The 13,251-nt window shown below is 32.9% G+C and overlaps 1 protein-coding gene across 1 annotated transcript; it reads right to left on the reverse strand.

Moving 5' to 3' along the window:
* Positions 1-5,872: 5,872 nt before the first annotated feature.
* Positions 5,873-11,486, reverse strand: LOC109010810 (wall-associated receptor kinase 2-like). Its single transcript, XM_018991729.2, has 3 exons — positions 10,450-11,486; positions 9,610-9,795; positions 5,873-7,315 (listed from the first exon to the last, which is right to left on the reverse strand). The coding sequence occupies exons 1-3, from the start codon at positions 11,306-11,308 to the stop codon at positions 6,087-6,089; spliced, it is 2,274 nt and encodes a 757-aa protein (XP_018847274.1). The 5' UTR covers positions 11,309-11,486; the 3' UTR covers positions 5,873-6,086.
* Positions 11,487-13,251: the final 1,765 nt, after the last annotated feature.

A 13,251-nucleotide genomic window follows, 5' to 3' on the forward strand; every position in this document is an offset into this window, starting at 1 on the left:
ATATGTAACAAAGTAACATAGCTAAAATACAGGGTACAGTAATAAATAAAATATCTAATTAATACTGATAACAAAAACAAAATGAAAGATAACATCATTTAAAAAAAATATATATCTACCGGCAACGAAGCCTTATTATAGAAAAGAGAAGGAAGGCATGCAACAAGAAGACTGAGACATAACACATGATGAAAAAATAGAAGAGATACATATATTGACAAGAAGATTGAGACATAAAACATGAAAAGATAGGAGAGATATACTTATATCTACAAGTAATAAAGGTTTTCAATCGGTGAAGATAAATCCATTGATCACCGTGGACTAGTTCATCATCTCCCATCATATAATGATTTCATGGTTTGGTTCCTTATACTTTCAAACCCAACTGTTGTGATGGTAGAAGAAGAACCATTGTCGACATCAATGTTGAAAGAGTGTGTAGGAGCCCCAAGCAAGTATTCTATCTCTTCTTTATAGAGATCAGACTTTACCCATTGATGTTTTCCCTTATTATCAATCCTTCTAGCTCCATTGCCACTTCCTTCATAGTTGGCCTATCCTCCCTTTATACACTTAAGCAACATTTTGCAATATTAGCAACTTCATTTATCGCATTAATATTATCATCGTTGAAAATTTGATGCAAGCGATCCTCTTTTACTATAGAGCAAACTTCTATCATTTTCAGGCCTATCAAAACAAAGTGCTTTCTTACCTGTCAATAACTCTGTCGCAACAACACAAAAGTTGTAGACATCATTTTTTTCTGTAAGTTGGTTACTATAAAAGTATTATGGGTCTAAATATCCAAAAGTCCCCTGCACCAATATAGATAATTTTGTTTGATCAAGAGGGACCAAAATTGAAGTTCCAAAGTCAGTCACTTTTGGTGAATAGTTATCATCTAAAAGTATATTTGCCGGTTTCACATCCCTGTGTAAAATCGGCACCAAAGTTGAAGAATGCAAGTATGCGAGTGTCTCTGCAGTTTCTGATGCTATCTTCAAACGTTTTTTCCATGAGAGCGCCGATGATTGGTTTCTATCATGAATGTGACTAGAAAGAGTTCCATTTGTGATGTATTGATAAACTAGTAATGGAACTTCTGTTTCTAGATAACAACCTAACATCTTAACCACATTTCTATGGTCAATTTGTGTAAGCACAATTACCTTATTTATGAATTGCACAATTTGGCTCTGATCACAAATCTTAATTGATTTCTTAATGGCAACAATTTCGTTATCTGGCAGGACTCCTCGATAAACAGTTCCATAGCCTCTTTGACCAAGGATTCTGCTCTCATTGTAATTTTTTATCGCTTTTTCCAATTCCCCTATATTAAATATTTTTGCAATCTCTGTATAAGCTCTATAATTTGATAGTTTTTGTTGTAACAATGAGCCTCCATTTTGTTGGAAAAATTTCTCTTTCAGCTTTGATGAGTTTTTTCTTTGGAGAGTCCCAGGAAGAATGCCATCAGCACTTTACACAAATCTTCATCTACCGGTAAGGAGAATCCCAGGCCCGCTTCTCGGCCTCGTGCTGCTTCCCAGAGGCGCTTGATTCGGCCAATGCCGAGCGTTGACAAGGCTGTTGCCACGTCGATTGTTCTTGAGCACCAAGTCATCAAAATCACAACTACAATAGCTGGTCGCATGGAGCACCCTAGCAACTTCCTAAAAGCCCATGCCAATACAAACCACGGGGAAGAATGGGATGAAAAAAGCTTCGGGCTAGTAAAAGGTCTGAAAAATCCAATTCGAATGGATTTAATCAAGTTTCTTACCGGAAAATAAATTTTGTGACCGATTATTTATGACGATAAGTATTATTTACGATAAAAATATATTTATTTTAATAAAAATATTTAAAATAAATAATCAATCACAAATAAATAATTTTAAAAATAAAAAATCACAACTTTCTAAACAAAAATCTATAACAACTTGCTGGGTACGTCTGGATTGAAAAAGACGTGATGATGGTTATATTTTTGTTTTTATGTGACGACTCAAGACCTTACGGATCACTGTCGATCACGTACGTTCTATTCTTATCCAATGAAGCAGGACTTTTTTTTTATTTTAATATAACCGTCAATTTATAGGGTTTCTTTTCTCAAATATTAAATATTTCTAATATAATCTAAACTAAATATGAAAAGCTAATATAATCTAAACTAATTATATACGTCCGTTCCTACTCAATGACCAGAAGGTACTATAAATTCATTACTAGAAACTAGAATTAATACTTATTTAGCAAGCGACAAAAACACATCCTAGGTGGAGCCTAGCTAGGTCAAAGCCGCCCTAAAATATGTGGTAGGATACGTTCGAACAAATTAGCTAGGCCCCCACTTACTATGTGTTGCTGTTGCCTACTAAATGAGTGACCTGATTTGTTTGATTTTAGAGATGAGATATAAGATGATTATCTAATTAGTTTAGTAGTTTTAATATTGAAACTCCTATATAGTTTTAATATTGAAATCTCTATATCCAATTGAAATACTAAATTTACAATAATTTTATAAAAATTCACTAAATAATGAACATCATCACAACCACACAAATATCTCTACAGCACACAAATTACAACTCTATTTTCTAACTCCGTTCATGAATCCCACCTCTATAGTCCAACTCTCTAGCCTCCTTGACCTTTCTCTTGGAAAACAGTACAAGCACAACATATTATTAAGTAAACGCCGAATGTTTATACTCACGCCACACACAACCGTCTAGAGCGGATTACCTTCGAGAATGAACCGACAGGCTCAGCAACTGCCTAAAATGGATTCAGGGAATCAACGGACACCCTGACCACTTAAGTACAAGTTACTACAAACAACCGACAAAATGAGAACACCAACAGAAATTTACACTAAGGGGTAAAAAATCTACTATTACCAACCAAAGTAAAAACGATTACAAAAATACACATAAAAAACGAATCATGGAAATATGTACTCTTCGCCGACAATAAAAAATCTCTCAAACAAACATTCACACAAATAAACAAACTCAAAATCGAGCTCCACATTCACACCTAATGTGGTCGAGTACATCTTACGTCTATCTCTCTAAGCTGAGCTCCTCACCGCTTAGCACAAAACAAACAGAAAACCAAGGACCGAACAACAAACTAGGGACCGAATGGGAAACTAGTGACCAATTTTCTAAATTTATTTTGTAAATTATTGACTTAAAGATTCCCAAGGCCTTCTAAAGCTTTAGAATGGCATGGAGACACCCATACATTTACTAGTATGGACCCTCAACGAGGTAGGGGAAAACAAAAGCAAGCACGTGCCCACAAACCAGCGGGATAAAAGACAGGTGCAGCGCATGCAAAGTATTTAATTTTTCACATGCTAGCACAAAGAAAATTAACGGGGTAACTGGAAGGGATATTTGAGTCTTCATAGTTTTAGCTAAGAGATAACATCAAGAAGGGACACAGACTCCTAACAGGAGATAGACTCACACTCCTAATAGGAGATGAACTCACACTACTACCAGGAGATGGACTCACACTCCTAAAAGGAAAAAGGTTTCACAATGCAAATTAGACTCTATCATTTCAAGAAAATAACCTCTATAAATAGCCTACAGGAGGTAATAAATACTAAACTTGAACTTGATTCACTTCTTTTTTACATATATTTATTATTCATATTGTTATTGACTTAAGTATCGGAGACTCTATCGGGCAATCAGTTCTGCCCCTTTGATCATTACAGGTCTTCCGTGTGGTTGGCAGAGTGAAACAAGTCCTTTACAAGTACGTTACAACTATCTTTTTGGGATATTTTTTCCTATCGCTGAAATTGATCAGAAGTGATGGCTTAAGTTCATAAAAAATGTAGCGAATTAAAAATCATCAAAATTGATCAAATGCAACGATTATTGAGGATATTTATGATGATTTTGAGTATTGAAAAATGTCTAACTTCTTGTAGTGGTATTTGCTCATGTGTTTGCAAAAGTCGAGCTGAAAATTTTACGTGTATGAAATAACAAGACGGAGAGAAACAGTTGCATGAGAAATAAACAACTATATTATAAACAGCTGCCTGACATTAATGACGTTATGCTAGATGAGTGTTAAATCTAAGGTGCTATGAGTAGAATTTCCGTTTGGTGCATTATTCCAAGAAATGTCAGTGGTGCTTCTCTCTGGACACATTAACTAGGTCCATGGAAGAACCAATCAATATCCAATGGTTACTGCCAGTAACGTACAGTAACCAAATCCTTGCCATTTAGTACTTTTTTGGTTTTCCAAGAGCTTGATTGCCCCATAGCACATAGACATGTTCTTCAAAATGAAGAATTTGAATTCAAAACCCTCCTCCTCCTAGTATAAAGAGAAAAAAACAAGTTTTTTTAGTCTAAAGCATTTTAAATGCAAGTTTGGTTTCTAAAAGATTCTTATCATTAGCTATAAAAATCATGAACATTTTCATTATCATAATAAGTTGAAAAAACATTAATTTCAACTTATGTAGACACTATGAGAATTCTCATAATTTTTGAAAGTTTCAAAACTTATCACGATTTTATTCCTAAACATCACCTAGACAAAAAATACTTCTCAATTTTAAATTTTCAGCATTTTCATTTAAGCATTACCTAATCATCATTCAAATATAAAAATTAATATAACTTTTACAAACTTTAATACAAAATACACAAATCAATACAACTTTACTTAAAAAAACATAATATTAAAAATTATATTCAAACAATTTTCTAGCTTTATAATATTTTTATATAATTTTTTTCTCTCTTCTTCCTCAAAACAAAGTAAAATATTTTTACTCAAACTATTTCACTATTATTCACAAAATTATGAGATAGTAGAAGAATCCAAATATGCCCTTATATTAATGCAAGCAAAAGCCTTTCCTGTTAACGATAAAGTTATCAGCTTTGCTATAGGCAACCAAGCTGCGAAACCATGGGAGGAATCAGCTGGCATGACCATGGGGGGAATCGGATGCCACATCAGTCGAAAAAGAACACCACTTATTATTTTTCTATTGCCCTTAGGACTTTTATCAGACACTTTCTCACCTTCCCACAACCACACACCCACACACCCACATTTCAATGGCCATCACGTCTCTCTCACTTCTCCAACCATCTATCTTGTTAACATATTCTTCTGCTTCTGCTTCTATTTTTTTTTCTTCTTCGCCTTCTTTTTTCGGTGGGACCCAATTCCAAGTCTACAATAACTTCATCTCTCTTTCTTCTTCTCCTTCTTCTTCTTTTTCTTCTTGTACGAAATTCAATACAAGGGTCTTTGTGGGGCGCTTTAGATCAGTAGTTAATGCTTTCGAGGACTACTATGCCACTCTTGGGGTTCCAAAGTCTGCTACTGGCAAGGAAATCAAGGCAACGCATCGAAAGTTAGCACGCTAGGTACTGAATTTTACTTTGGGGCTTCTTCTTTGAAAATTGAAAGGGGGAGGCAAAGGATTGAAGGGAGAGGCAGAGCTTTTGGCTTCGAAGGGATTGCGTCGTCAGTTTCGTGTGTTGATTTTGAGTGGGAAGGTGGGGCTGAATGGGGGGAATCGTGCTTGAGGAAGACAAAGGAGGGAAGATGGAAGGTTGCTCTGGAAATGGGGAGAAAGGGAGAAATGACTTGTTTTGGGCTGTTATAGGCAAACGATGTCATTTAATTTTTCAACTAGGGACGCGGTGGCCCCACGATTCCCCTGGCCTGGTGCCTGTAGACTTTTTCAAAAGTTATATACAAGTGACGTATGCATATCACATCTCTAGCTTAAGTTAAGGAAGATTTAAAAAAAAAAAAAAAGTGAGAGAAAGCCTTTTAGTTGAGTGAACGTAATCAGTCAAGAAGGTGTTCTTAATTATTATAGATCACAAAAACAGAATGAAAGATGACAACACTACAACATCATTCAAAACATTTAATTGCGAGGTACATGATCTAATAGCAAGTACGCTTTATGACAGAAAAGGGAAGGTAGCAAGAAGACATTAGACATGAAAATGAAAGAGAGCCTGTATATATATAATATATATACAGCTGACTTGGTTTCAAGATCATCTACCATCATTCAATATTAATGGTTTCAAGTCTTGGTTTCTCATACTTTCATACCCCATTGTTGTGCTGGTCGAAGAGCAACCATTATTGACACCATTAATGCTGAAAGAGTACTGTGCAGGTGGAGTGACCCGGCATTCAGCCTCTTTTGTATAGAGATCAACCTCTCCCCGTTGATGCTTTTGATCCAAACTTCTCAACCCCTCTAGCTCCATTGCCACTTCCTTCATATTTGGCCTATCATCTCCTCTTATACTTAAGCACTGCTTCACAAGCTTAGCAACTTCATTTATCTCATTAATATTCCCATCACGTACAATATGGTTTTCAAGAATTTGATGTAAGCGATCCTCTTTTACTGCAGAACTAAAGTTTACTGCCAAACTTCTATCGCTTTCAGGCCTATCGAAAGAAAGTGCTTTCTTACCAGTCAATAACTCTGCCACAACAACCCCAAAGCTGTAGACATCACTTTTTTCTGTAAGTTGACTGCTATGGAAGTATTCTGGGTCTAGGTACCCCAAAGTTCCCTTCACCAAAGTAGTTAATTGTGTTTGATCAAGTGGGACCAATCTTGAAGTTCCAAAGTCAGACACCTTTGCTGAATAGTTATCATCCAGAAGAATATTTGCAGGCTTAACATCCCTGTGTATAATTGGCGTGGAAGTCGAAAAATGCAAGTATGCAAGTGCTCCTGCAGTATCTGCTGCTATCTTCAAACGCTTTCTCCATGATAGTGAGGATGATAGGACTTTATCATGAATGTGGGCTGAAAGAGTTCCATTGGTGATGAATTCATAAACTAGTAATGGCACTTCTGTTTCTAGACAACAACCTAATAGCTTAACGATGTTTCTATGGTTAATTTGGGTAAGCACAATCACCTCATTTATGAATTGCTCAATTTGGCTCTGATCACAAAGTTTTGATTTTTTAATGGCGACCAGTTTATCATCTGGTAAGACTCCTCTATAAACAGTTCCATAGCTTCCTTGACCAAGTACTCTACTCTCATCGTAATTGTTTGTAGCTTTTTCAAGTTCTTCCGCACTAAAGATTTTGGCTGTCTCCATGGAAGTTCTATCATCCGAGAGTTTTTGTTGCAACAACAAGCCACCATTTTGTTGGAAGAATTTCTCTTTCAGCTTGAGAAGTCTTTTTCTCTTGAGTCCACAATATATTGAAGAACCTACCACAAACAATGCTGAGAGGCCAATGCTGATAGCTGACATGTTCAAACATGCATTGTGATCAAATTGTATTTTTGTTTCCACAAACGGTTTGACAAATTTGCAAATCAATAGCAAGTACCATATAAATATATATATATATATATATATTTCTATTATTTCAAGAAGACTAGCTCATTCAAGACTTAAGAGTTAAAGCATAGTTAACGTCTATCATAGTGGCAGCATATATAGAATTTATATGTACTTACACACGCACAGAAATATATATGTATATATATATATATATATATATATGCATACATTTGGCGAGTACAAATATGGTTGATACTTTGTTAAAAAAACAAGAAACATAAAATGGAAATGGTTACTTTGAGACTTTTCTATTTCTTAAAGGGAAATGCTATGCATCAGCCCCACACCAGCACACACTTCACATCATTTTTTTTTTTTTACACTCAATAGGTTGAGTGTGTGCTGGTGTGTGGCTGATGCAAATATTTTTCATTTCTTAAAACCGTAACAATATTTCAAATGGACCTTTATTATTTTTTATTTCCAAGTAGATACACGTACACTCTTTTTTGCGTTTTTCCCTGCATAGATCTTAGAGTTCGCACAAGAACTCCAAAATTAAAATCCTAATTCGTTAGCTTTTAAGATCAAGATAAAAGATATTAAAAACTAGAATCAAAACATGAAGATAAAAAAGAAAATAGTTGATGGAGTTTTATTTGTGTTCTACGGGATGTCTTAGTTGTATATTGCTCTTTATGATCATATCATAGCATGCCAACTACTTTAGGATCATATTTCATAAATGAGTAATGTTAGATATAATTATCGAGCATGTTAATTATGCATATTCCGTTTGAAAAAAATAAGGCTCACTATTAAAAAAGTAATATTAAATACACTCTTGTGAGAAGTTATGGTCAAGTAAAACAGAAGACAAGGGCACAACTTAAGCAGCACTATATATAAGTGGCAGCCTCTACAACCAGAGTGGTTGAAATTAAATGTTGATGGTACAGTTTTCTCTGAGCTAGGGAAAACAGGCATTGGTGTTGTATTGAGGGATGGTTTTGGCAGGGTTTTAATAGCTATAATTAAAGCTGAATTAGATATGGAAGGCATAGAAGCTTTAGAACTGCTGGCAATTTTCAAAGGTTTGCAATTGTGTACTGTTATGGAAATTTCAAAACTTACTGTAAAAAGTGACAGCTTGATATGTGTTGAAACTTTTCAGGATAACAATATGAATAACTCTTTGCTTGAGGGGTTATATTATGAAATTAAACAGCTTTCTTCATGTTTTGAAAGTTGTATTTTCTCGCATATATACTGGAGGGGAAATGGTAGCTCACATGTTAGCTAGGAATGTTTGTCAGGTTGATAGTATTGCTTTATGGTGGGATTGTGTTCCAAATTGTATTTTTCAAGCCTTATAGCTTGAGAATTGTCTGTAATTGTTTTTCCCATTATTAATAAAATTCTTGTTTCTATAAAAAAAAAAGAAAAATAGATACACTTATATAGTGCGTAAATATCACTCTCCCTTTAAAAAAGAGTTGGGCTTACCATTAAAAAATATCTTTTTTATGTAGGTTTTAAATTAAACTTTTTTTTTAAAGAGAATGAGCGAAACTTACACACCTTAAAACTGTATAAATCATTATCCATTTTAATATAAATCCTAAATTTGTCATTTATTAATAAAAGTGCGTAATACTTACATATTTTATAAGTGTATAAATCAGTACTTGAAATATCTACCACAATTAAAGTTCGTGATTTTTCCTAATAGGCCCAATATATATATATATATATATATATATATATATATATATATATATTTGTTGAATTGAAAATAACATAGATATTTGCGAAAGTAGAAAGAATATTGCAAAATTGACACAACAATATAAATTCATGGATAAATCATGACAGAGACGTCCTACAGGTCACGAATCTCTCTGTTCAAGTGAGAGTAAATCTCAACCACTGACATTTTATCATGATATCAACCATGCGTATATAGATAATATCATAATCACTACTTTTATATGATAATTCAAGAAAAGTATTAGGTCTATAAATATATCTTATAATAACAGTAAATTTGTAAAATGATATAATTAAATATAATATTTTAGATTTATTTTATAATAAAAAAATTTTATAATCTAATGTAACTATAAATCAGTTTGTAAGATTTATTTATAGAACAAACATTTCTATTAATTTAAATCAATCAACTCATGTGAGTGAACAAATTACCAAGCAAAAAATAATTATTATATTACAGTTATAATTAATTGATACGTACCAATTAGTGCAATAATAATGATCTTCGCATGGCTGTCGCTGGCTTTAGGCCGCCGACTGCAACCTGTTCCGTAAACCTTTCCATCGCCTTCGTATCCTTCGGGACAAGTACATGTGAAACCCCCTTCAGTGTCGATGCAGTTTGCTGTAGCATTGCAAGGTTTCCGAACTTGGCACTCCTTAATATCTGAAACACTTGCAGTACGTATCAATTAATGCCCAACAAATATATTAAACAACTGACTTGAATTATTATTTCATTATATATATATATATATATATATCTAAATATTATTTCTGCAGCCTTTCTAATTTCTATTCTAATAATAATATTGAATTGCCTCCTAATTTATTTGTCTTGTTAAACTATATATCCCAACAATTCACATATTTAAAAGACCCTTACATTTTATTATTGCCTTTGTTACCGTAATAATTAACATACTCGATAATTTGAAATTATAGATGATGAATTTTTAAAAGCTTTTTCATCATATATATATATATATATATATATATATATATTGGTAACTGATTTCCCATTATTAATTACTTGTTTCTTTGGTTTTTCCACTATTTAACTCTTATATCATTCTATATTATTTTTCAATAAAGAATTATTTTATATTAATACATGATTCGACTAAGATTGAGGTCTCCTGATCAAGTTCTTGTTCGAAATTGAGAGCATAATCTTTTTTAATATAACCAAGACGAAGAGCATGCATAATTGAAATTCAAGCTAATTAAAGTTTCTATATTTTTTTTATTCAATATTATATATATGAAACTTCTCTCAAAATTTATGAGAAGCTTCTATAAGAAACTCGTATGTACGTACCTTGGCAACCATCATGGAGGTATGGGTTTCCTTCATAACCTTCTTTGCACTTGCAATGATACCCATCAACCCCTTCTGGGGGATTATCACATTCGGCGTTCTGTCCACAAACGTAATCCGGCTTGCTCGGAGCAGTTTTACATGTTTGATTACCGATTGCCCAATCAAGAACCATTTTTAAATTCCCTTCTTTGTCAACTGGCATTGTTTCTAGATAATCAGAGGAGAATTTGAACTCTTCATTAGTCACAAAAGCAAAGCTGCATGGACTGAAATCATAGACATTTTTGTGATAGTCAAAGCTATTAGCTTCCAAAGTAAAGTTCTTCAATCCTGTTGGGATGTCAACCTGGCAACACCCAATTCCAGAGCAAGATCCACTGTCGACATTCGTAAGACTTTGACACGTAGACATGCAGCCTATGGAGAAGGGTTCATTGTTCCGGTAAGCAGTGAGGTTGGCGTAAGTGTCACAGCCGACAGCGAAGAACTTGTTTTTGATGTTGGAAATTGTGAAAGTGGCGGTAGTGAGAGAGGTCGTGTTGTCAACCACATGCACACCACTCGAGTTTTGGTAACATTCTTCGGCTATAAACATCAAGATTTCAAGCTCGCCTTGGATGGAAATGTTGACGACTTCAATATTTCCCCGCAGTGGTTTGGAATTGCTACAATTGATAAAATAATTATCATCAAGGTAGCAATTTTCCGTTGTGCCAAATGGATAAGGGATCTCAACATCTCCACACCTGTTCTGGCAGTTTGGCTTGGCTAATGAAGTTGCTGATGCTGCTGCAACCATTTTCGATAACATCAGAACAACACATGCCACGTACAAGAGCATCCTACGGAAAGCCATTGCTCCCTCTGTTCACAGAGAATTAAGGGATTCGAGTTCTTTTAAAAGGATGGAGGCTGGCTAGCTAGGAGTGAAACTAGAATTTCTAATTACTTTGGGGGTGGGCCGGGGTAGGGGGACAAACTAATTTTTTTCACATGGAGGCTGAAGTCCAACTCTATTATTGGACTCCCTGTTGATTGAGTAGATCAGTTTAATTTGGATTATTTGTTGCCTGTTGGAATTAAACTCGCTAAATGTAAAATACGTTTATCATAATAGCCAGGATACAAGCAACACGTATCGATATCAATACGTGCATATATGTGATCTAACGAGTAATAGGAATTGATGAACTCAAGCAATTTCTGATTTTTCTGCTTTGTTTTCGAGATTTTTCTAGTTTCTATTCTTAAGCTTTTCATATATATTTAGTTTAGATTATATTAGATATATATAATATTTGAGAAAAGAAACCCTATAAATGGACGAATATATTAAAATAAAAAGTCTTGCTTAATTGGATAAGAATATAATAGGTCGACGTGATCGACACTCGTGATCCGGATGCATGTATTGGTAATTGTCGAAACTTAAATATTAGGCCAGATGGCCGAGTCAATATTTATATATATATATATATATATATATATATATATATATATATATATATATACTAGTTAGGGCAACGTGCGTGCACGTATGCCCAGTTGTCTACTAAATGCTGCAAGATGTATAATAGATAGTAAAATATGACCAACTTCAGATAGAATCATCATGTAAAGTAAATCATCATATTATCACAAGCAACATATGAGTAAGGATTTTTTACTAAATCATTTCCCTTTTTATCTCATATTATAAACCCTAATATCAATGATTATATCCAATAGTATTTTTACGAGTTCCAGATAAAATAACATATAATGAGAATCTTGGATCTTGTTAGGCAGCAAACTCAAGAATTGAATGCACTTAAATGAAATGTAACATCCATAAGCAAATTAAGATTATTTCTTTTACTAAAAATAAAATATTGTTTGGTTAAAGTTACCAAAATCTCTTGTTTAAAAGGCTAATGTTTCTATAATATTAAAAAATAATATTCTAACAATATTTTATTTAACTTTTAATTTTCATTTCAACTAATCTCATCTCAATTAGGATCTAACTTATCAAAAAAAAAAAAAAACCTCAGTATCCAAACTCACCTAATCGGCAAAAGAGCAAAAACATAAGAGAACCGGATTTCATGAGAAAAATAGGAGAAAAGAGAGAGAGAGAAATTGATAAGAACATTGTTCATCCCTTACTTATTTTCAAATAAAAGTCTATTTGAAAATAGATTTTATTCCAAAATTTTCATATCATATCCCATCTCCTTTTTAAACATAACTGAAATACAAAACTTTTAAAATAATCATTACAACTTTTCAAAATTTCAAATTTCAAATAAAATATAATTTATCTTTTTAAATTTCAAAACAAAAATAATATTATAAAATTATAATCTAAGTGTCTGATAATATTTTAATTTTATAATATTTTTTATTTAACTCTTTCTCTCTTTCAATTATTTTTTATAAAATTTCATCTCATCTAACTCTCTCCAACATTATATAAATTTTCAGAGAAGGAAAAAATTAAAAATGTTCTAATATATATTAACATATTCTAGACCATATTATTTAACACTACAAATAATGTTAAATTATTGCGTTAGTTCAAAGGCAGTTTAGCTCTTAATTTAAGAATGCAAACCAGATCATCTTAATTTACTTCAAAAGTTTTCATAACTCTTTTTAATATTATTAAAACAGAAACACTATAAGAAATAATAACAATGAAAAACATTAATTTATTTAACATTTTCACACTTGGCTAAATAAAATAGTAATAATGACATATTATATTTTTAAATTATTAAGAAGTTATAATTTATTTCCTTATGAAAATTTGTAATT

The sequence above is a fragment of the Juglans regia genome, chromosome 13 (assembly GCF_001411555.2).
Source record: "Juglans regia cultivar Chandler chromosome 13, Walnut 2.0, whole genome shotgun sequence".
NCBI classification, from domain to species: Eukaryota; Viridiplantae; Streptophyta; class Magnoliopsida; order Fagales; family Juglandaceae; genus Juglans; species Juglans regia.